Source organism: Patiria miniata, unplaced genomic scaffold (assembly GCF_015706575.1).
Source record: "Patiria miniata isolate m_02_andy unplaced genomic scaffold, ASM1570657v1 HiC_scaffold_16, whole genome shotgun sequence".
Classification (NCBI taxonomy): domain Eukaryota; kingdom Metazoa; phylum Echinodermata; class Asteroidea; order Valvatida; family Asterinidae; genus Patiria; species Patiria miniata.
Genome location: NW_024037054.1, coordinates 12241038 through 12265185, shown reverse-complemented (window position 1 = coordinate 12265185; position 24148 = coordinate 12241038). Strand labels below are relative to the sequence as shown.

The 24148-nt window shown below is 39.5% G+C and overlaps 2 protein-coding genes across 4 annotated transcripts; one reads left to right on the top strand and one right to left on the bottom strand.

The window, feature by feature from the left end:
* Positions 1-2332: 2332 nt before the first annotated feature.
* On the bottom strand, positions 2333-15191 carry LOC119723034 (nucleolar GTP-binding protein 1-like). Its single transcript, XM_038193515.1, has 14 exons — positions 15144-15191; positions 13192-13362; positions 12943-13046; positions 12265-12502; positions 11064-11306; positions 10004-10111; positions 9607-9696; positions 8518-8628; positions 7811-8113; positions 7294-7337; positions 5457-5544; positions 4858-4917; positions 4081-4212; positions 2333-3291 (listed from the first exon to the last, which is right to left on the bottom strand). The coding sequence occupies exons 1-14, from the start codon at positions 15189-15191 to the stop codon at positions 3139-3141; spliced, it is 1893 nt and encodes a 630-aa protein (XP_038049443.1). The 3' UTR covers positions 2333-3138.
* Positions 15192-15301: 110 nt separating this feature from the next.
* Positions 15302-21974, top strand: LOC119723033 (chromobox protein homolog 1-like). 3 transcript variants are annotated; one of them, XM_038193513.1, is made up of 5 exons: positions 15302-15439; positions 16523-16748; positions 18649-18808; positions 20039-20223; positions 20976-21218. In XM_038193513.1, the coding sequence occupies exons 2-5, from the start codon at positions 16549-16551 to the stop codon at positions 21184-21186; spliced, it is 756 nt and encodes a 251-aa protein (XP_038049441.1). In that variant the 5' UTR covers positions 15302-15439; positions 16523-16548; the 3' UTR covers positions 21187-21218. The 3 variants fall into 3 exon arrangements, with proteins under 3 accessions (XP_038049441.1, XP_038049442.1, XP_038049440.1); XM_038193514.1 differs by having other exon boundaries at positions 15347-15435; XM_038193512.1 differs by having other exon boundaries at positions 15353-15497; positions 20976-21974.
* Positions 21975-24148: the final 2174 nt, after the last annotated feature.

Below are 24148 nucleotides of genomic sequence, written 5' to 3'. Positions count from 1 at the left end.
GGGCTATTCTCCCGAATTCAAAAAATTCATTTTAAACGCTTACTCAAAATCCAAAAAAAAAATATTTTAAAAAGACGTCGTTGGGTTTCAAAAAGTTTATTTCATCCACATAGAGCAAACTTTCAAGGCTGGTATTGCAGCCAGCCTTGAAAAGAATTGGGGTCAAAAGCTGCCCCAAAGATAAATTTGTGCGTACGAAAAGTTTTATGAGGCAAACATTGTGCTTTATTTAAGTTCAAATAGTTGACATCGCAAAGCACCTAGTTATCTAAGTAGGTTCTGATACTTGGATTAACACGTGTATTGTCTCCTTAGTATGTCACCGTTTAGGAGTGCTAACATGTAAATTATTCATGTTTCTTTTTTTTCTTTTTTCCCCCCAGATGTTTACACTTGCGGAAAAAGTGTGAGGTCACCAACTTGTGTTCCAAAATTAATTTATTATTGTTGATTTTGGTTGGATTTTTTTGGGAGCACAAATATATTGGGCTTAAATTGATCATGAATTTAACCAAGTACATGTAAACCGAGTACTAACCAATCATGACAGTAGGTGATGTGATCGTGTGAAGGGATATGAGTTGCATTTTGAATCATACTCATTCATGAGGTTAACTCTCTGCTTGTGATGAGCCAATAAATACATGTAGGTCATTCTATGGTTGAGATTTTTAGGATATCAGGATTTTTTAAAATCTCTTCTCAGTTCCGAAATGTAAAATTACTGAGATTTTACAATAAAAGTATAATAACTACATGTATAAAGGTTTTTTGGCCCTTGAAACCCTCTGCCAATTCTTTCAAGGATTTTCCATTTCTCCCAATCTCTGCATCGCATATTGTTTCAATATAACTGTGTTTATTTTTGCTATAACCTGGACTTATAGGTCGGCTTGCGCCTTGCGACTCATTTGTCCCTTCATTGGGTTAATGTAATCTACAGCTAGGTTGTGTTAGGGAGTTAATCTGTATCAGACAACATGGATATTTATACATGAATGCGAGGTTCTGATCATTACCACTTGTTTTTTGCAACGGTTTAACCCAAATTGTTCCAATTCATATAAGCTGTTTTAATTCAACAAAGACTTTAATGTCGGCTGAAATTTATAACTAAATTCATCACTTGCATCTCGCTTGTCTTTTTCTCTTTCCAGGAAAAAAACCACATAGTTATAATAGAGTAGCGGACCTCATAATTTGATAATAAAATTATTTTTAAAAAACCCACAAATTCTGGTAATTGGTGAGTGCTTTGAATCTTGTCCCTTTGTGCATTTCCCAAGTTTTTGATGAAGTGAATCTGGCTTTAAAATGCGCTTCAAAATATTTGATTTGACGATGATCAAGTTTGTATTTTTTTTTAATGGGGAAAAAACTAACTACCTTTTTCTTCTTGGACATTTTCAATCCTCTGAAAATACTTTCTTTTGGTTCGCTTTTGCACCGATAGCACACAAAACGATATGGCTGAATTAATGTTGGGCGGCAAATAATTGGATATTTGTAAGGTAATGTAACGGGGTCCCATCTTGGACAACCAAGGAAATTGAAACTCGAAAGCAAAATATTTCCTAGAATTTATAATAAGACAAATATAAATAACAGTCGGAATGACATTGAAACTGAAACTTACATATTAACAGATTCAGCCACAGCAGTGCAGGCCTATCTACGCGACTACATAAACTTACAAACAACATGCACGGCCAACGCCCAGTCTGAAAGTCCACATGCGGCCAAGGAACCCGGGGATATAGTGAAGGAGCATAACAATTAAAGGAATTTCCTAATAACAAAAAGTAACCCACTTAACCCACTTGTGAAAGTATTTGCTTAATAATAGAGATCCCAACCCATGGTGGAGGGCGAAGGCTTTAATCTACTTAAGAATTCAAAGGCTCTTATAATTAATCCTGTAGACAGGAGCAAGGGCTCTAATTCCAGTGTAGTATATAATTATTCAAAATAGGCAATGAGATTAATCCACTGTACGGTCACAAACAGGGGCCCTACTGGGCGAGGCTATACAAAGGAATTGAAGTATTAAAGTAATGTAGACGCTGTTGTTCAGACCCCTGATACTAGCCTTGTACAGATGCTTATTGTTACTAATATTATATAACTAAAATGTGAGTAAAAGTGATGGACTTTTGTATTGCTTGTAACGATTTTAAAACAAACTTTTTTGGGGGGAATTAAACTAAAAAATGGCACAAGGGAGAGCAACTCAAAGTTGAAAACAGCAAACAGTGATGCTGCATTTTCACAAGTAGTTCTGCTCATACTCAAAATAAAAACAAATAAAAAACCAAAACAGCACTGAAACATATTTGCATTTGATAATCTGTACTCGTCATTTATTATCAACAGTTCTGAAATAAAAGTGGATATAATATGAAAAGAATAGTATGGTCATAAAATACAATCGAAGCTGAAACGTATAATTCAACTAACTGGTATTAGTTAAACTGTTCTGCACACAGTGTTTAAAAATCCAAGGAAAAGTTTTCCCAGTTCCGTCATGAAGAGAGCATGAGGCTTTAACAGGCAAATGATTATTGAATGTGATCGTAAATACCTTGAATGTTTTTTTTTTCATAATTTAAATGTTTAGAAAATTACTGAACAATGGATAAGATGTCATCATGATGTCACTTCAAATTTAACATTGACAATTTTTATCGTTTTTACGCTCTACTTTCAAGCTTGAACAGCTTTTTTGTGGCAGACGCCGAAAGGGGGAAAAAATGGGGCATTGGAGGTTTTTGAGAATGGGGCAGAGGCAATTCTTAATAAAATAATAAATCCACTAAAGTTGATCTAAATTAAAAGACTTCTATGGCAGATTGAGTAAATAATAGATGTGAGTAAAGCTGCTTTTCCCACATCCACGTTTTCAGCCAGTTTGGGGTCTATTACGTATTTAGGAGTATTCTCAAGTATTGGCCTTACAACGCAATGAACTGAAAATGTGCATGTATAGTAAGGCTGCTTTACATTTAAGCAAACAATGCAAACATTGCTGCATTTTTTTTGGGGGGGGTTACAAATACAATTGGAATATGTGGAAACCGTAAGAGACAGAATTTAAAAAAAAAAAAATATGAGAGAATATCATGTCGTTCAAACACAGTTTTAGCGTCTTCCCGTCGTTCCCATTTTTCTCTTGCCAGCAAACAGATGTTTGGGCATCTTGCTGGGTATCTTGCGATCCGCTTCGCCCTTCTTGGCCAACATGTTGCTCTTGCGCTGCACCACTTTCCTCATCTTCTCGACCTTGGTTTGTTGCTATGGGATACGAAGAAGAAAAAAGGAAACATCACTCAAAGCACAGGCATTATTAACTGGGATGTAAGTCCTACAATTACAGGATTTCCGGGTTTTTTTTTTTTTTACTAATTAGCAACTTTACTACACTGTATTTTTTCCCTGAGGAGTCTACAAAACCAAACAGTGCTTGAGTTGTTTAGGGCTGTACAGGGAGTAACAGGCAGGGCGGTTTTGGGCAGTACGAAGACTTACGGGTTTATAAATTGTGGGTGACAGTTCTGGTGTTATACATCATATGGGTAGTTCTATAGATTTGGGGTCCACTTTTTTTGTAAATTCTGGATGCACTCCTTAATGCCTTTTTCCTCTAAAGAGTGATTTATGTAAAGCAAATTACCTATCCAAAAAAAATAAGAATAGTTTGAACGAATTTTTTTATGATACTTAAGAGGGAAATTAAAAAGTTGAGAGGTAACAGAGACAGAAAGAATGTCACACATTGGACCCTAAATTTATAGAATGGCCCACATACCCTTTTTTGGGGGTAAACCTCAAATTTTCATCTCAAATGTCACTACCATGCACAGCATGTTGAAAAAAGTAGATTATTTTTTAAATAAGGTGACAACAGGTAACAGGGGATGAACAATGACAGAATAGCTTGTGAAATGAATTGGCATTCGATGACGTGTGATTGACTTATCAAGTCTTCACAAAACTCAATGAAAAAAAAAACCCACAAATGTCTAAATATTGCTTATTTTCAACAATTCCTTCGGAACACCCGAGTACATGTATATCTCTTACCGTCTGGTCCCGGACTCCCGACAGATCTCTTGGTGTGCGCATACTGCTGACAGATCGGCCCCGCGAGTCTGTGCGCTGCTTCTTGGGCGTCACCGGTGTTCTGCTGCGAGATCGAGCCCGGGTATAGTGACCCTAAAATATACAACATATGAACACAAAAAAATAGTACCAAAGCAAAGAAGTTTTTCTCTCTAATACCAACAAGGTATGGGATAGGAAACTATCTGGGATTAAAAAAGAGGCTCGCCAAAGATGGTGTGAGGGGGAGAAATGCTTTAGACTCCAATAAACTTGTCTTTCTTGACATTTTACAATTGTATTGAGCAGTATCTGTGAAACAAACATTCCAAGTAGTAGTATCCACTGGACATATTCTTTGAAAGAGGAACCCAGTCCAATGTAGTGATGGCACACAAGTGTAACCCTTTCAACTGCGTGTACTTCACTAACAGGTGGATTCCAGATCCAGCACATCTTGATCACTCCAAATTAGCAAAGAATACCCTAAACGAAGTATCTGAAATGTTTTAACAGAAGTGTCGATTTGCTCCGACTTTGAAAGTAGAATCAGTTTTTTTAAGTAGAGATGCCACCATCAAATTAGCTGGCCACCAAAGTGTTATTGGATGGTGTTCTTTTCTACAAATATTCAACAAATTAGTCATTAATTTCCTTTTTAATTATCTGATATATCAAAAAACTATAATTTGAAAATTGTGGTCCAAAACCATGATAATTTGTGAGAAGAAAAGTTTCCCCTTTTTTATTAATATTTACCCCTTCTGCAGGCTCCACACCCAGCTCAGCCATCTCCTGCTCAAATCGCTTCCTCTTTACCTGGACAACACAACAAAGCAAAACTTTTATTCATAAAATGCAGAGCTGGTCAGCACCATCTACAGGGTTCCAAGCACTTAATGAAAAAAAATTTCCCTGAGTTTTTCCCGATCTTTCCTTGAGAAATTTCCAAAATTCCATGAGAAATATTTTCAAGAGGTGGTTGCAGCAAAACAACTAAGATAATGATAATACACAGCCAACTTGTTGACAAGCAATGGTCTTTCTTAATAGCCATCCGTTCCTCACCATATGCAACAGAGAGGCACATATACCACACTAGCGAAAACCTTTCCCTTCTGGGTCACCGTCTAATTCCCCAAGTTTTCCCCGAGTATTTTTGTTTTCCCAAATTCCCTGAGTTTTTTACTGGAAAAGTGGAACCTCATTTTCAATGTTTCCCTGATTTCCTGAGTGACTGGGAACCCTGTTTAGACAATAAATGTTAAAATGGCAATTCACAAATTGACCCCTCCTGTCCCCCCCCCCCCCAAAAAAACCCCAAAATATTTAATTGATTAAGATGACCAGAGACATACCGGTTGGGCTGGTCGTGGCATATGGGGCTTGTTGATGCGTCGTTTCTCCTTGGATGCCTTCATGATCAGGATTTTCTTGTCACGAATCCTGGAACAAAAAAGATGTCCAAAATATGTCAATAGATGTAATTTCGAGAGTTCAGAGGATGGGACACATCACGTGCGCGTACTGGTTTGCAAAACTAATTTTATTCGGAATGTGCACAGAGCCATAGCGTCTTAGCCTGAGCATCCGGCATTGCCGGCAATGCGTTCAAATGTCTCTCCCAGTAGTCTCCCCCAACTCTCCATTTCTTACCATTGAGGGGGTACTTGTGCACCTGAGCCCCTTGAAATAATAATACAGCAGCTACATAGTTTGTCAAGTTTCACAATGAAAATATTATTGGTTTATTGCCAGAGCTAGTTTATCCATGATGTACGTAATAACAAACTGGGATTAATTCTTCTTGCAAAATCAATCGTTTTCAAGTCTAATACATCTAACAGTAGTGACAAACCTATACATTCATGTGACAGTGGATTTTTATTTTTTTCAAGAATTTTCTTTCGAAAATATTCTTGAGCTCCAAAATCTGTCAGCTGTCAAGAACCAAAGACCATCTGTTGAGTAATCTTTCAAAAAAAGACTAACAACAAGTCAGGTGTGTTTACAAACACAAATGCCCCGCAACCGTGACAGTTCCCATGACATAACACCACTCTTTTAACATCAACTTACATGTACCTTGGTCACATGGAACATTCATTGACAGCATTAGTGTCTTCTGTAGGTTTTATATGAATTAATCCCTAATCCCTATAATCTCAGAATAAATACATGATTTCTATTGTTTTAGCCACTGTGAACTTGACCATTGACCTTTTGGCCCCAAATTCAATAGGCTTCTTAGGATTACCAAGAACAATCCACAAACCAAATTTGAAGTTCATATGTTAAGTATTTCTCAAGTTATCGCGCTGACAAGATTTCTATTGTTTTAGCCACTGTGAACTTGACCCTTGACCTTTTGGCCCCAAATGCAATAGGCTTCTTAGGATTGCCAAGAGCAATCCACAAACCAAATTTGAAGTTCACATGTAAAGTATTTCTCAAGTTATCACGCTGACAAGATTTCTATTGTTTTAGCCACTGTGAACTTGACCTTTGGCCTTTTGGCCCCAAATGCAATAGGCTTCTTAGGATTGCCAAGGGCAATCCACAAACCAAATTTGAAGTTCACATGTAAAGTATTTCTCAAGTTATCACGCTGACAAGATTTCTATTGTTTTAGCCACTGTGAACTTGACCTTTGGCCTTTTGGCCCCAAATGCAAAAGGCTTCTTAGGATTGCCAAAAACAATCCACAAACCAAATTTGAAGTTCACATGTAAAGTATTTCTCAAGTTATCGCGCTGACAAGATTTCTATTGTTTTAGCCACTGTGAACTTGACCCTTGACCTTTTGGCCCCAAATGCAATAGGCTTCTTAGGATTGCCAAGAGCAATCCACAAACCAAATTTGAAGTTCACATGTAAAGTATTTCTCAAGTTATCACGCTGACAAGATTTCTATTGTTTTAGCCACTGTGAACTTGACCTTTGGCCTTTTGGCCCCAAATGCAAAAGGCTTCTTAGGATTACCAAGAACAATCCACAAACCAAATTTGAAGTTCATATGTTAAGTATTTCTCAAGTTATCGCGCTGACAAGATTTATCCGGACACACACACACACCCACCCACACACCCACCCACACACCCACCCACGGAAGGACAAGGCGGAAACAGTATGCCCCTTCGGCTTCGCCGCGGGGCATAAAAATACAACACAAATGTTCTTAGAGTCTCCACTTACTTTCTGGCTGTAGATCGTATCTGCTTCATATCCTCATCATCCGACTGTAAAAAAAACAATAGTAACGATAACAATTAAGAGTCGTATTTGCAATCACAACATCTCCATTGAGACATTTCTTGAAGATTAAATAACCATTTCATCAAGAAATATAATGCGAAGTAAAATCAAACAGCCAAATTTAATTTTTTTGTTTAAATATTAATAGTAATAATCATAATAATAATGTGGTGCTTACATAATGCTTCATACCAAAAAACTCAAAGCGCTTCACAACTATTACCCCTTGTTTGTCAGGCCATGAGACCATTTTTTTTTTCTGCAGCAGCTCGATATCAGCGCAATCTGGTCTCTACCTTCACAGGTTACCATTTACACTCTTGGTTGGAGAGAGGCAATTTTGGTAAAGTGTCTTGCCGGAGAACACCTGCACCATGTTCCCCATTAGGGTTCAAACCCACTTACCACAGAACGTGAGTGGAACACCGTAACCAACAGATAACTTCACACCACTCACCGACATATCTTCGTTGTACATCCCCGCCTGTTCCCTCAACTCCTCCTCCCGTTCCAGTTCCTCCAGTTTAGCCTCGATATCCGGATCCACGTAGTCCGCGATGTTGTGCCCCATCCAGATCTCGGGGATGATGTCATCCTTCTCGTCCTCGGCGACGTCCCACTCCTTCTGGAGATCCAGGATGTAGTCGTCCGCAGCCTCCAGCTCGTAGTCCCGGTACAGCTTGCGTTTGGGCTTGTCCACGTCCATGGCTTGCTTGCTGGAGCGATTGGCGATGGCCGCCGGTATGCATGGAGGCCTGGGCTGTGTTGAAAAAAAAAGGATTTTGAAATAATATTTGTGTCCAAAATTTAGTTTCAACTTTAGGGGTTTGCTCTTCACATAACACATCTTTATAAGCACTGTTTACTCAGGGCTATACCTGAGTTTGTGATATAAACTTTCATATTGGGTTTGTTTTTTTTAATTCATTGTGATGTTAATTTTGATACTGTTTTTTCCCTTGAACAACATACCTTTATAAGCATTGTATACTCAGTGCTGTTTGAGAACTGGTGGGACTCAAATTTATGGCTTAACAAACCTACATAGAGACAGTGCTGATATCTCCCCAACCCCCTTTTTCGACAAATTTACCACTCGACCATCAGGCATTTCTTGAGAACTGCAAACTTTGTACACAACTGAAAAAAATTGCTGCTTTCTACCTTTGTGTCTCTCTGTGTTGGCATGGCAACTCGTAGACGATTGAGGACCTCGTTGACTTTCTTGCCCTTCATTTTCATGTCGACTCGTTGAGCTAGGAGCCGGTCACAAGCCTGCCAAAAAAATTTTTTAAATGTGTCATGTCACAAAATAAATGCTGACTGAATATCATCAGAAGACAATCACAAGATATGATGATGACTGACTTCTTTAATCACCAATTTTTTTTGACACCCAAACATACACCAAATGCTGTCAAGTCTGTTCCCAATTTTGTGGATCTGTGCAGAAAATGCAGGTGAAAAGCAATGTACATGGCATTCATGTTATTCAACCTGTTATTTTGGTCGGCATTATTTACTGTGATTGGCACATTTCTGTGTTTAGCAGCTTTATGAAGCTTGTACCTTATATTCCTTTATCCCTGTGCACTATGTTCCTTCAAACCCAATCTGTTATCTTTAAGATTTAAGAGTACACTGTCACTACCTACAGTTAAGACCACACTCTATCTTTAGGAACACACATATCCAACCTTAAGGGCCACACCCTATTAAAGGAATACACCTTATCTCCAAGACTACATCCTACCTTCACGATCAGATCCTTACTTTAGCTCCACATCCAACGTTTCTGACCACACCCTACCTATAGGTACACACCTTATCTTTTGGCCCAAACCAAGCCTTAACACTACACAGTGCATCAGGTGGAAAAGAACCAGTGCAGTTTGATGCATTCAGCTATTAACACCAGTGCATGAATGGCCAGCTCTGAAACAATGAGAACTAAGTCCCAATTGAACAATGCCACAATTGAATCCTGCTGCATGTGGTGACCACGGACTCTGAGGCAGTGTGGCTTTGAGACTTTTCCCCTGATGGATCTTGCTACATTTGGCAGGCTTGTCACTAAGTCAAGTGTTGCATGTTGCTACCTTTGGCAGGGTTCTAGCAAACATACCCTGGAGAGTTAGGGTTAAGGACCACACCTTGAATGAAGGACCGCAACTTCCTTTAGAACCACACCCTACCTTTAGAACCAAACCCCATGTTTTAGGCCACACACTCAATTTTAGGCCACACACTTACCTCTGTCTTGACCTCCATGACCCCTTCCTCCGTGACCGTACTCATGCTGATCAGGGGAATCCCGTCCTCTTGAAATTTTTCAAGCAGTACCTGGAAGGCCAAGAAACATTTTTTTTTTAATTTAGCATTATAAAGTACAGATTCATGATTTTCCCAATTTCAAAAAGAAAATTGGCAAGATATGCGTGAGAACTAAGTATATTGTAGTGCAGTCTAAATAGGCATCCTCACACTATGGAATACGATAATATTTCTTTTATAGGGGGTGGGGTGGGTAGGGGCTAGATAAGTGTAAAATTTACAACAAAGAAATAAAATGTAGTCAATTCCACTTCCTATGGTACAATGTATTAATCATTTATCTTTTTATCATTAAACTTGAGTTCAGTCTACATACCTTTTTCTCCGGTGCCAGTTCATCGACTGTGACAATATCAGTCTTGTTGGCACAGACAATCAGCGGCTTATTGGAGAAAAGGGGGCGTATACTCTCAAACAGCTCCACCTGTCAATTAAAGATTGGCATGGTCACGTAATTAACATCCAGGCAAAATGGACACCTACGGCTAGCTACTCGACTATTAAGTGAGCTACTAAGCTTGATAACCTAAACTTCCCCGCAACATTCAAATATCTTTCGAAATAGTCATTTTAGCAGCCACAGGGTTCCTGCTGCTGTAACAAATGCATACTGCCGAGACATAATTGGGAACAAATCTGGAAAGTTGGATGAGTCTAAGTTTGGACTGACTTAACGTACTACATGTACCACATGGACTCAGTTTGTGAACAGCAGATAGTGCTTCAGTATCACTCATGAGAAGACACACTGCGTGCATACACTAGTTAGCACGTGTATGGTACAAAAGAATAATTTCATTTTGACGGCACATGAACCACTCCTTTCTGCACACATGTAAAGATTAGTGGCATTGACCTGTATCATCTGTGAAGCTTTGCATGCACAGACGCATATTGAGGCAATGAGCGCAGGAGTCCCTTCAAACTCTCTTTTTCCTAACCATTGAGGGAATACTTGTGGGTAGAGTCCACAACTCCAATGAGTGATGGCACATGGCAACATGGTAAGAAAAAATCAAAAGTCTGACACGAGGCAATATGGCCCATCACGCTGGCATTTATCTCCGGTTTCTATTCCCCCTGGATTGGATACCAGTCCATCAGAGATTACTCCCCAGCGAATGCTGCTACCTATTTATACTCCAGAGAGGAGACTGGGAAGTGGGGGTCAAGTGGCTTGCCCAAGGACACAACATATGACCATCGGCTGGATTTGAACTCCCGACCATGAGTCTCAAACCTTAACCACTAGGCCACACTCCCCCTGGCAACATGGGGTACTCCTCAATCTATCTTTGTTTTTATTTTTATCAATGATCTGATGAGGGGGTACCTGTGTATAAAACCCACATGGCAGGCATTTCCATACAAATTACCTGCTCTTCCACAGAGTGTCCACACTGCTCCGACACGTCCAGCACGTAGAGTATAGCCGCCCGTAGGTGAGCCAGCGCGGTGATGGCTTGCATCTCAATGGTGTTCCTGTCTTCCAATGGGTGATCCAGAACGCCTGGTGTGTCGACCACCTGCCAGCGCAGGTAGCGGTAGTCCATGTGGCCCACATAGAGGGACTTGGTGGTGAAGGCGTAGGGTTCTACTTCCACATCCGCTCTTGTTACCTGGTGAAGTCAGAGAGAAATGACAATGGATGAGAGTTTGCTTGACGTAATTCTGACTGGATGGCTTATCCTAAGAGGTATATTTGACAAGTAAATACCAATAAATACCAGTTTTGTTACAGGAGTGCTTGTGATGGTCAAGACACAAGCTATTCAAATAAATTGTGAAAACAAGTATTCCCTCGTTATTGTTCATCCTACTTCTTGCATTTGAGACCAGACTCATGAATTTTATTTGTGACTTACTTGTGTCTCTACTTTTAATGTACTTGTGATCTATCATAACTGAATGTACGTCGACTACAATACTAATAATGCATTTCTAATAACAAATAATAATAATAATTTCTTATATACCACCTTACGCTAAAAACAACCTCACATAGCAGTACATCCTTAAAAACCAAAGTACATCAAGACAATTTTAAACAATTTTTTAAAACCCCATAGCATTGCAAATACATAACTAGAGGTATGTGTCTGTTCCATGAACAGAACATATGGCTTTCCGCAATTTAATTTTTTGGTAACGTTTACCGGTATGCTTCTTTTTTTTCCATCCATTTGCATTGATGTTGTTGGTTTTCATGTACAATTAACGCCATAAATATGGTGTTAATCAACAAAACTTGAATATCTATATAAAATCACATGACGTCGTAATGACGTCACCTCAATTTTCAGATAAAACATAACAAAATCTATAAACATACAAACTTTCAACGCAATCGGACTTTTAGTTCTCTTGATATAGGACTTTGATGACGTCATGACAAGGGTACTTGTCCAAACCTGGACACAAAGATATATAATGATCCACCTAAAAAAGATGAGTTATTAAAAACCCTTTAAAATCATTATTAGACGCATATTAGAACTGAGGAGCTTTCCAAGCAATTTCACCCTAGTTTATGATGGTCAGTCAAAAACTCTTTGAAAAGACGACAAAATTTTGTACCTTGTTCATGAAGCTGGATTTGCCGACGTTCGGGAAGCCGCACAGCAGCAGGGTACGCGTGTTTGGATCGATGGAGGGCAGACGGGACAAATGTTGCCTGACCTGCTCCAGATACTGCAAGCTCTGATTCTGTCTCTTCATGATGGTGCACATGCGGCCCATCGCCGCACGCTTCAACTGCTTACAGCGGTACAGGGAGTCACCGTACTTCAGCAGGCGGACATAGTCTCTGGCAACGCTGAGGTAGTGAGGAAATAAATTTATAAAAACAAATCAATAATTTTCAAGTTGATAATACATGTCACATTTCGTTGCGTTAGTGCAACAAGGTTGTAACTCGATTCTGCAACTAAGTCGTATCTCGTGCGAATACGCTCCGTGCAACAACAACGTATCTTGATGTCCATTGATTTGTGTGTACATCCGGGTTATTTTAAGCGAGATAGGACCTTTGACATCCTAAAACTCGCGTTTCGCGTAAATGCCATTTTAGGAGATACAACCTCGTTGGACGGACACAACGATTTGTAGTTTCTCAAATTCATTTATTGATAAATTATTATTTCTTTCTTTTTCCCCTGTTTTATAAATTCCCATACACTATGATCATAACAACACACATTACCAGTGTATCGTTTTTTTTTAAAGAGGGAAAAGAAATCATCAGGAATTTATTACTTGTCAATGAGATGCCGTGCTGTGTTGATCTGTCCCAGAGCCAACTTGTAATGATCCTTGTCATACAGAACATTCATGAGATCTGCATAAAATGGATGAACGTCCTGCACACAAAAATGAGTAAGAAATAATATACAATTGTATCACTGGTATCACAGCAACACTGGTAATCCGTAGACCACTTGTATAGCTAACTAACTAACAATATCATTATCAATTAAATTATAAAATTAAACATTCGAAACCAACCTCCAATTTCGGGAAGTCGTTGATGATTTGACTGAGTTTATCATGGTAGTTCTGCTGTGTGTATTTGACCTTGCGCATGTAGAACTGACGGATCCGGCTGATCTTGTAGTGTTTATGGACGACCGTTGGAGTCTTGCGTTGTGTCTTGGACAACACTATGTCAATGAAATCCTGTTGGGTGAAATTATTCCATAAAAAAACGAGTTAGTGTTACAATGTACATGTAGGTCTGTATTTAGTAATCAACCCTAACAAGTACTATATTCATGTGGGTAATGTTTTAGGGGTAAAATCTGATGGTTTTGGAGGGCGATGAGTATGCGATGATTTATTTGGAGTCCTTTGGAAGGTTCTCACTTGGACTCTACCACTGCCAAATCATGACCAAATTTTAAAAAAAAGCAGACTTGTATTCAAATCACCAAACATCGAGTGGCATCAGGAAACTGTATTTAACCCTCTCCTGATTTCGAGTCATGCAGGTCGAGTCCGAGTCCGTGTCGCAAGTCTCAAAGGTTGAGTCTGAGTTGCGGTACTCCTAAAATCTCAGTTTAAATGTTTCCATTTTTTCACAGCATTTCTCTAATTTAATGAACTGGAAATAAATGTGTAACATGTCAATAAACAAACCATGGGATAAGCCATTGAAGTGGACTGATCTACATGACTTGTATCATGCCTTAATTGTCCTTTATTTTCAAAAATTAACATTATAAAATGAAATTGCACAAATTAATTTAAGGGTTCATTTTGGCATACTCAACATGCTCAATTCCCATCATGGCCAAACAATTGTTCTGATCTACATGTACATATGCGTGGAAGTTTTGCCACTCTGCCACTTCAAATTTAGAACTTTGTGTACAAATACAATTGTTTATCTTAAAAATCACGTGCAACTGCAAGCGCAAGGCTTTTAAAATTATCTATGTCAGGCTTTCGGGGCCGGGGGAAAGAATGTTGCAACCTGAAGCCCCTTTTTTCTTCATATGTCATGTCAATAAAGGTCAGTCACTGCAAAAATGTTGAAAAGACATGAATCCGGGACTGAGAAACATTTCCAATTTTGGTAGGAAATGACTCTCCATAGACTTTGTACACAAGTCGTCACCGTTTTCACGAAGAGGCGAATTTAGTATTTCACTGTCTGAACAAACATTCGAGATAATCACATTTAAAGTTGGTCCTTTTTCATTTGAAAATTTGAAACTTAAAGATGCATAAAATATGCAAGATTTAGGTATCAGAGGAAAGAAGAGCTTCTAATCTTCCTAAATGTAGCAAACTTTAAGAAAAAAAGGTGATTAGTTTTGCAGAATTAATCAATTAAGACCAATTAGAAAATTCGCCCCCTCCGTGAAAACATTAAAGTGACTACGCGCAGATTTCGCCCTTCTGCGGTCTGAGTCAATGCATTTTTTGTACAGTCATGACAGTCATGACAGTACGCGCAGATTCTGCCCCACTGCACATGCGTCTTGAAATTTGCCCCTTCGTGAAAACGTTTTATTGCACGCACATGGAATTCGCCCCTTCGTGATATACGCGCCATTGTATTACAATGTATTTATTTACTGAAAATTTATTAATACCATTAATACCCTTCGTGAAAACGCAAAACAGCACTTTTGGCAAATTCGCCCATTCGTTAATTAGGTCCATTAAGATTTTAATAAATTTTTTGAAAGTATAGCCTCACCAGGTTGTCGATATTGATATATTTATTCAGTTTCACCAAAAAAACAAATTTCGAAAAACAGACGATTTTCATGAAATTCGCCCCTTCGTGAAAACGGTGACGAAGTGCTGAGGAAGTCATGGAAGTGGTGGCGTCAGGATCATGATGACATGAGGATCGAACATTCCCCCATTCTTTCCAAATCAACTTTAAGTTTTACTCATAATCCTCTTAATTTATAACCTGGAAGTTATGACAAAAGTTCAATAATTACCTTTGCCGTCGGAACGACGGTAATTTTCTTGAAATTGTACATCGACATCTTGAAATAATCAGGATTTCAAAGCCACAACCGCTCGCACTTCTATCTTGCAATGCCTGGAGCTGTGTAGTGTACTGTAATGTGCACGTGGATTGCGACACGATATTTGCATAATCCAATGCATTTTCTTTCAAGTGTCGTGAGAGGGCGCTAGGCAGTTCAATTATTTCTCTCACTGTCTCTTTTTCCCGCCTTAGCCCTTGCATGCAGTGAAGTGTGTGACGGAAGGCACAAACTGTTTGAAGTGCGTGAGTAATTACTTTTCCTGGAAAACAATTTCATGCTTTACCTGAGGCTGTATCTGAGGTGATTTTGTTTCCATTTAATGTTGGAATTTCTGGAGATATCTGTCAGTTCTAATGGTTGTTTTTGTGAGGAAATGTTGACAAAGTTTCGACCATGTGTTCCGATCGCATGTCATGGTGGTTGTTTTTAAACAACGTGGTGGTCGCCATTTTGAAAAATTACCAGTGTGAAATGTGGGATTACCGGGCTTTCATACGCCTGTACATTGAAGGATATTATATGTTGTTAATGCAGCTAATACCATGTAACCAATTACATTGAAAGGTAGAAACAATATAGGCATGAGGTTCTGAGAGGTGTAATTGTTTTTGTTTGACAAAATCAGACGAGAATTTATTAATATTTATTAATATCACTGACAAAACACTGATTATAGTCCCATAAATGTGACTGAAATACTCCTGGACTACCTTCGTATATCAGTCACAGAGCCACGTACGGCCTGTGAGCGGAGCGTCCCGTTGCTAGGGGAGCCGAAAATTAATTAAAGATCGAAATTATTTTGTCAGCAGAAAATCAACCCAGCTATAGTATGACTGCTAAATAGCACAAAATCATTAAATTCGGTACCTTCAGAGATCTAGTTATCCAAAAATCATGGTAATTCGTCAAAGAATGCAGACGGTTTTGAGCAAGCATGGTGTCGCTGATATGTTTCCCGGCCACCCTAATAATAGTCAAGAGGCCAAAGGGGTCAGGGAACCAAACAAGAACTTTAATCATCTACTGAGCGTGCGTCAACTTTTGTAAAACGCACCACGGCTGTTACCTGTCATTCCAAAATCTTTGAAGCCCTCTGCAGTGAAGTGCGCCCTCTTGTGTGCGCTCTTCATCCGCAGTCGCGTATTGCATCTGGGCACTTCACAGAGCGCCAAAGATTTTGGAATGACAGGCAACAGCCGCGGTGCGCTTTGCCAAAGTTGACGCACGCTCAGTAGATGATTAAAGCTTGGAAATGAACTTTTCAATTTCAAGCCCAGTTTCATATGCCTAATGTGCATTTTTATTTTTTGTGTTTGTGTTAGTGACATAAATTGCCACAAATACAAATATGGGAAGAGGCAACCCAAAGAGTAAAAGTTCAAAGAGGCCTGAGGATTCCCAGAAGGCTCAGAAGGAGGAAGACGATCCAATGAGAAGCGAGGAAGACGAAGAAGAAGAAGAGGAAGAATATCAGGTGGAGAAAGTCCTCAACAAGAGGGTGAAAGGAGGCCAGGTGGAGTACCTCCTCAAATGGAAGGGATACCCAGAGTAAGTGGCTGCTCAAAGCCGGCCTAGGGTCGACCTGAGATTTGCTTGCTCCACAACGGTACCCTCGGCATCAACCACAGAAGTCACGCTTAGATCACAAAACTGAGAAATTCTGTAATTATCTTGGAACAAGCGGCATCTCGACCACAATGATCGCAACCATGCTCATGTCGCCAACAATGATTCACAATAAGATTATATAATCCGGATGTGAGCACGATGTTGTATGCTCACACAGGTCGACTGCCATTGATTCTCGTCCTCAGGAAGTCACATTGCAGTTGAAAAAGTTGAAATTGTTCCACTCTTGCTACTTTTTTTAGTGTCGACTGATGCCGATTGTTTTAATATCGTCACAATTACACTCGGGTCGCAGAAAATTGGCGGCTGATTGGTTCCTGATGGCTGTAGCTCATATGAATCTGCTGTCATTCATATGCTCAGATGCAGCTTGATCCTGAAAAGCCATCCCGACTGTTCTTTGTCGTCCCAAGGTCAACCTGAGGACGGCTTTAGGGCCTTTTTACACACAGGCACAGTAATGGAAAATACAGTGGACACAAAATGCGGCATATCAGGCAGTAGTGAACACAGGGATGCAAGTCCTTCTGCATTTGCCTGATTTTAGGTGTTTTTTTTTCAAATGGTAAAGAACAATGGCACCACACTTGTGTGTAAACTTTTCTGTTACACCTCAAATTTCAGGCAAAAATGTCAGAGTCCACTTGATCACTGTGAACATTTGCATATGAGTGGAAAACTGCGATATGTTAATTCATTCAAATGCAAATTAGCTTGTAATGACCTACTGTAAAGTCAACTCTGTCTTCAGGGGCCCAAATTCATGGCAGTACTTAAAAGCAGAAAAGATGTGTTAGTTATAGCAGCAAAATTATGCTAAACTTTAGGCATTGATGGCGAATTACTGTCGTGTCATTGTCTTGACCCTAACTCCCTAGGCATTTTTGCTAGGATGCAACCTCAATCCTGTGAAATCCTCCAACTGCCTCCATGTACAGATTGCATAAAGTTATTCTCCAAAATCATCCATTATTTCTTGAATAAGGTCCTTGGAGGGGTGACCACTGCCTCAGTCCTGCAAATTCCTCTGGCAATCACTGTCTATCATGTCAATATGTTGAGGCAGAGCCAGTGACATCCTGGAGCAGTGCGGGGGATTTCAAGTATAATGTAGGCCTAAATCTGTGCACGACTGAGCATAAACAACACAAGGTCCGGCCCAAGACCTTGACACAGTGCATCCTCCAAAAACCAGCCGCACACTTTGCCATGTAACCTCAATCCTGCGAGCAAATTCTGCTGCAGGAGTAAGCATGGTCTGTGCACACTAGTCTTTTAAGTGGACGGGATTGCAAATTAGTGAGTTTGATTGCATTGATACCACAATAACAATTTGAGAATTGTGGGAAAATGTGAGGATTTTGTCAATTCATCTCATGATTAGAATCAAACTCAAGTCAACATTAATGCAGCTTCTTGATCAGCTGGCCCTTTAAAAAAAATAATCTGTGTTTAGGTATTATTTCTGCTTAGTAAATCAAACTCCAACAGCAAGAGAAGGTCCAACACACTTTATTGCGCACCCTTCTTATCAGGGAAATGTTAAACAGAAATTGGCTGCTACTGTGTATTTTCCCTATTAAAAAGTAGAGTTTCTCACATCTTTGGTAAAGATGTTGAAATTTTAAAAATGAAATCTTCATCAATGCAGTGATGGCACTTTTGCTGAGAGCACCGTCAGAGTAAAGGGTTCTCAGTTACATTCCTGGCAACAATTATTTTAACAACTCTCCAATAAAACAGAGAATGGAAAGTTCTCGGATATCTTCCGTTCTCAACACATTCGTTGTCCTAAAACAAACTTTGGTATCTTTTGCAGCGAGCAAAACACGTGGGAACCGGAGACAAATCTGGACTGTCCTGAGCTCATCCAGATGTACAATGACTCGGTGAAGCAACTCACGCAAAGTAAACGGAAACTCACAGTGAACGGAGGGGATGGTGACTCGGCCAAGAAAAAGCCAAAGAAAGTTGTAGAGGTTAGTGCTATGTCTTGATTATAGGCTGCATTCATAGTGAATGGGACGAAGCCTATATTTGTGGTTTTCAGTTGATTTCGATTACAAAATACCAACTCTGCCATGCTCTAGGGTCAGCGTATAAGTTGTTCTCATGAAACGCCGGTATGTGTTTATTCTATAAACGGTGTACATGTACATTTCATGCGCGGTGTGACTGAGCTCACAGTTAAAGTTGAGTCCATCGTAAGTCCATCACAAGAACTACAGTCTCAAGTCAAGTCGCCAGCTATTCAAATGAACTGCGGCGAAAGCATTCCTTTGCATTGCTCATGAATCACTTGTGACTGGACTTAAGCAAGAACTCGTGATTTATTTTCTGCCAGAGTTAACTTGTGATGGACTCAACTACAGCACAGACTTGGCTGTCTCTATGGTTCGCGTATCAGCCATGACTCGAGTAAATAATGGATCACAAGTCCGCTCAAACTCAATCGCAAGCAATTCTCATGTTCGGTCACAAGTAGGATAAGTAAGCAAAAACAAATGGATGCTTTATCAGAGTCCATTGAGCTTGTGAGTAGACTTGGGTCTGGATGACTTGTGATAGACTTGAGATGGACTTGTGATGCATCACAAGAACCTTGACTGCCAAACAGCAATTTAGCCGTGCAAGCCTTGTCTCTCTTAGATAATTTTTGTGAGACAGTGAGCACACTTGCTACATTTTCTATGGCATGTGTGGTCTCCCTACATTCCATCTCAACAGTTTCAAAGAGAGCAGTACTGCGTATGCATGACAGACACTTGATTGTCATGCGCCCAAGCCACGGGTAAATACAAGTCCAAATAAAAAAATGTTGCACCCACGTCTTGCGTTACATGTATGCACTAACATGGCAAGCCCTACACAATGGAGCTTTTTAGTGAGGGTCGTACTAACTACCGTCAACTGCCACTTGTCAAAATGACAAGCCTGCTCAGTGTAGCAAGATCAATCAGGTCACAAATCTCATTTGGCAGCCAGTCTATTTTGGCTCGTTATTGTGGTGCTGTGCCGCTTTCTTTAGTGTGTTCTAAAGGAGCTGACAGTGAGTTGACAACAAGTTGACAGTAATTGTGGCACTTGACATCAACTATTGTGACCAGTGTGTGTTCACAAAGTGGCCTTCACCTTTCCAAACACGGCCTCCTCCATTCTGCCGTTTCATGTTTTGTGGGTTTTTTTTTACCTACCATTTCATCTCCCAGATATCAGCCAAATCCAATGAAATCGGTGGTAGCACTAGGATGGTCAGGATGGCGACAGATGTTAATCGTGCACCAAAGAGTATGCAGACTCCGACCGAGCCGGAGGGATTTGAGAGAAAACTGGACCCGGAAAAGATCCTTGGAGCCACAGAGAAAGACGGAGATCTTATTTTCTTAATGAAATGGTAAGGCAAAAAAAATGGCAGTGTTAATGCTAGTGAGGAACACATGATCTGCTCTGATTGGTGGAACTGTAGAAGGCCAGTGTTTACTTTTCTCTGGCTCCCGGTCCGTACATTATCTATATTGATTGTGGGGTAGGAACCAGCCTACCCCACGAGAATAAAATTATTGTCTGGCAGCCAATAATTTGAAATTGTAAATTCATAAATACCTGAGACAGTTTACCAGTTCCTGTATTTGTCAAGAGCCTGTCACATGGGTGGTTTTAATTGGTTTTAATTCTTCAAAGTTTGTGGGATTTGAAGTTCGGGGGGGGGGGGGGGGGGGAATAATCCAGTTCGGTATTTCAGTGACCCAAGGTCATTCGGGATAACATCGCTGACGTGATGTTATACGATATTACGCTCACGCCCATCTGCTGGTAATTTACACGCAAGCGTCGTGCGCCCGCATTCATGCGCCTTCAAAACTTTTGATTATCCCGAATGACATGTGACCCATATCATTGTGCACATGTGCTTTTGAAATACCGAACTGGCTTATTAAAAAGCAAATAGTTTTACATCGTTTTTAATTAAAAAACGTTTTTAGGGAAAAACACATGGCGGAATAAAGAGACTAAAAAATTGCAGTAAAATCTTGTTTGCTTGGAAACTAATCTTTGGGACGAAACTCGAAAAAAGCATGGAGGACACAACTTTAAAATACACCAGATTTAGATGGGTCATTGATTCTTTTTGTCCGTTGTCTTCAGGAAATCCAGCGATCGAGCCGACCTAGTCCGAGCCAAGGAAGCCAACGTCAAATGCCCTCAGGTTGTCATCTCATTCTACGAGGAGAGACTGACCTGGCACACGGAAAACAAAGATGACGACGGAGGAACCTGTCAACTGGAACAAAAGCTTGAGCAAAAATCTAGTCAACAGGAACCAAATCGCGAGCATAAATCCGAAAAGTCATTGTGAGTCCACCCCTCCCTCCCTCTTCCCTACCCCGCCCTGCCCCGTCATTTCCCCATGACACTTCAAATGTTTTTGAAAAACACCTGTATTCCAAAAATTTTCTCTAGAGTTTGTTTTCGACCAAAAGAAAGAGAAAAAACATCCAAGGGTAATGAAAACTGGGCTCATAGATGCATGTGCACAGAAGATATTTCTTCTTTACGGAAGTTTTTACCGTATTAAGACGGTGTGTATGAGGGTGAACATTTTTCCATCTACAGTTTGGAGTGAGGTTTGAATGTTTGATTCTGGAACAAAAAAAACAACGTTCAAGTCAAAAAGTTCAACTTATCTTCATGTTACTTCGTGTTAATAAGCGAAGCGTTAAAAAGGGAAGTGCTTTCGTAAAAGAAATTTTTTTAGTAGATTACACTGTCCACTTCAGCCCTCTGTGGGTAATTCTGAGAGACACGAAATATTGAAAACTAAGAAATTGTCTGAAACTTCTGGTGTAGGTAAAACGAAAGAGCGAGTCGGTGAATCGCAAAGGAAAGTATTGAACAATAATGTCGGAAACAACCACATGTAAATCATGGAAGAATGTGTTTTTACGTCATTTATGTACTATTTTTTTTTGAACTGTTTGTGTTAGCATTTTTAAAACAATAGACATCACTGTATGTTATTCCTTTTTTTGTCTCCGTGCATGTTCATGTAGATTTTGGTTTGTTTTTTTGTTTTTCAGTGTGATTAATTCAGAATTCATGTAGGTGTTTCTGAGTGAGACGATCTCATGAAGATACCTGTCGGAAGACCTCAAATAAGTCCCCTTTTTCTGCGAGTGTATAAAAAAAATCTAGAATTGCGACAGCATTTGTAAATATACTGTACATAAACATGTTAGGACTATTGTTGTCGATGTTTGTCCGCCCTCTTAACTCTAGGTTGGTCTTGAAACACCCCCCCCCCCCACCTGCCAAGCCCCGCCCCTCACCTTCTAATCATCCCCCCCCCCATTTCCCCCCCCCCCCCATTTTCCCCCCCCCCCCCACCTGCTTAAAGAGGCAAGTCTCACCTCCTTCCATTTGCCTTACGTTTATGCTTCTTAAAAAACCAGGTAGTTCTGAACCAAACCATTCAAAAAAAATTAAAACTAATACCCAGATCAGTTCTCATGGTTAAAAATCGGTTTTGAAATTTTTAATAATTACATTTTGGCTAACCTGGTTTTGAGAGTTGAAAACTGTTTCCTCATAAACCAGTTCCAAGTCGATGAAATAATGCAACTTTGTTAAAGGATACTGCAGGTTAGTATAAATATGACAAACAGAAATTTAAACTTTGTCTGGAAAAAACATTTGTCATTGTGTCGATGGGATGGGAGCATGTCCATTTTGGGTGTAATTACAGAGGTGCATCATTTACTAATTGAATTTCAGGAAGTCCTTTTATTTTCGGACATTTTGAATGCCCTAAATGTTTCTAATTGTTTTATAATTTCCGGCCATTTTGGACAGTCCTTTTGCCAGTGGCACACAGCAATGGTTGGCTGTATTCTTTTCGACAAGAGACAATTTTAAAATGAATATTATTGTCCTGTCCGTTAAAAACTTAATTAAAGCTGTTGTTTTTATCGCTTTGTATAAATTAATTATCCATATCGAAACTGATATTTTTTGTCCAGTTTTGATTTGCCAGTTGCTTTGAGGTTCAGTAGATACTAGGCATCTGCATGTAGTTAACTTAGTTTAAAGAGAAAAAATAACTTTAATCTTGCAAGTAATTCATATAGTGTGACTGACTGTCAGATGACATTCAATGACAACAAGTTTCTGCATGTGTATGTACACTGTGCATTCACAAATACAACAAACACAACAGGTACAGTGAGGTAATGAACTTTGTGTAAATCTCTGTCACAAAGTAAGTTCCACGAATATCCACACACAAAAAGTGGGTTCCAGCATGTAGCATTTGAAATGGCATATGACAAGGACTGTTTCGTGTGCCCTCGGACATCATAACTGCTTAACCATAAGACATAGCATTCAACCATTTCTACCCAGTTTCAGCACGTGTCTGCACAAGCCTGATATGTTTTTATACTTACTGGCGACCATATAATGTGATCTTTTGTTTGCAAACACGGTTGGGACAGTTAAAGTATCCAGACTTAAAAAGTGGTTGCCTTCAAAACAATCGGGCTGAAAAGTAAATTGCAGACATTCACATTGTTGTTTTTTATTATTATAACAAGAAGCCTCTTAACACTATCAATTTTTTGTTAGATTACCTAATGTATGTACAATTTGTGTACATGCACATTGCTTAACATGCTTAATGGAGAAACCAGACTGGCTTTAAACCTTGACAGTTATTGAGCTTGTTACTGAGATTGCATGATCCTTGTCCAAGATTTGTATTTGATGCCCGTATCTCTCTTCTGTTTTTTCTTCTTTTCTTTTTCCTTTTTTTTTTCAGTGGAAATTTTCTTGCTAGCCACACATTCGGGATGCTTGCTGGGGTTTCATTATGTGTCTTTTCAACAGTTTTTTTTTTTCAAATTTCTGGCATGTAATTCACTTTTGGTTTGATATTATTACATGTAAGTAGATCTGAACTTGCGTCTTTGATAGTGGCAAAATAAAGTTAGGCCCAAATTTGGATGAGTACATGTACCGGTAGTCTTATTTCCAGACACACTTGTATTTTTACTCCTTGGATGTGCCGAACATTGCAAACGTTCTGCTTGCAGCAGTTGGTATATGTGGGGGAAAAAAGATCTCTTGATGTCTGGAACCAAGTCTTAGGTACACATACCATTGGACCATGATTGCATGTTCACTGAAACTATGAATTGAACATATCAATGTTTTAATTTGGGGGGACAGGCAACCTTTCAAAAACATTCATTACTTTCTCTGTGAAATGCCATTTACTTGTGTTGAGGTTAAGGTACATGTACAAAGGATTACTGTCTGAGAAT

Bases quoted from the DNA above. Each gene is read 5' to 3' on its own strand.
- LOC119723033 (XM_038193512.1), top strand. From the start codon at position 16,549: ATGGGAAGAGGCAACCCAAAGAGTAAAAGTTCAAAGAGGCCTGAGGAT. The intron at 18,809-20,038 runs GTTAGTGCTATG...TTCATCTCCCAG, and splicing joins AGCCAAAGAAAGTTGTAGAG to ATATCAGCCAAATCCAATGA. The intron at 20,224-20,975 runs GTAAGGCAAAAA...CGTTGTCTTCAG, and splicing joins CTTATTTTCTTAATGAAATG to GAAATCCAGCGATCGAGCCG.
- LOC119723034 (XM_038193515.1), bottom strand. From the start codon at position 15,191: ATGTCGATGTACAATTTCAAGAAAATTACCGTCGTTCCGACGGCAAAG. The intron at 13,047-13,191 runs GTTGGTTTCGAA...TTTTGTGTGCAG, and splicing joins ACGACTTCCCGAAATTGGAG to GACGTTCATCCATTTTATGC. The intron at 8,114-8,517 runs GTAGAAAGCAGC...TTTTCAACACAG, and splicing joins CAACACAGAGAGACACAAAG to CCCAGGCCTCCATGCATACC.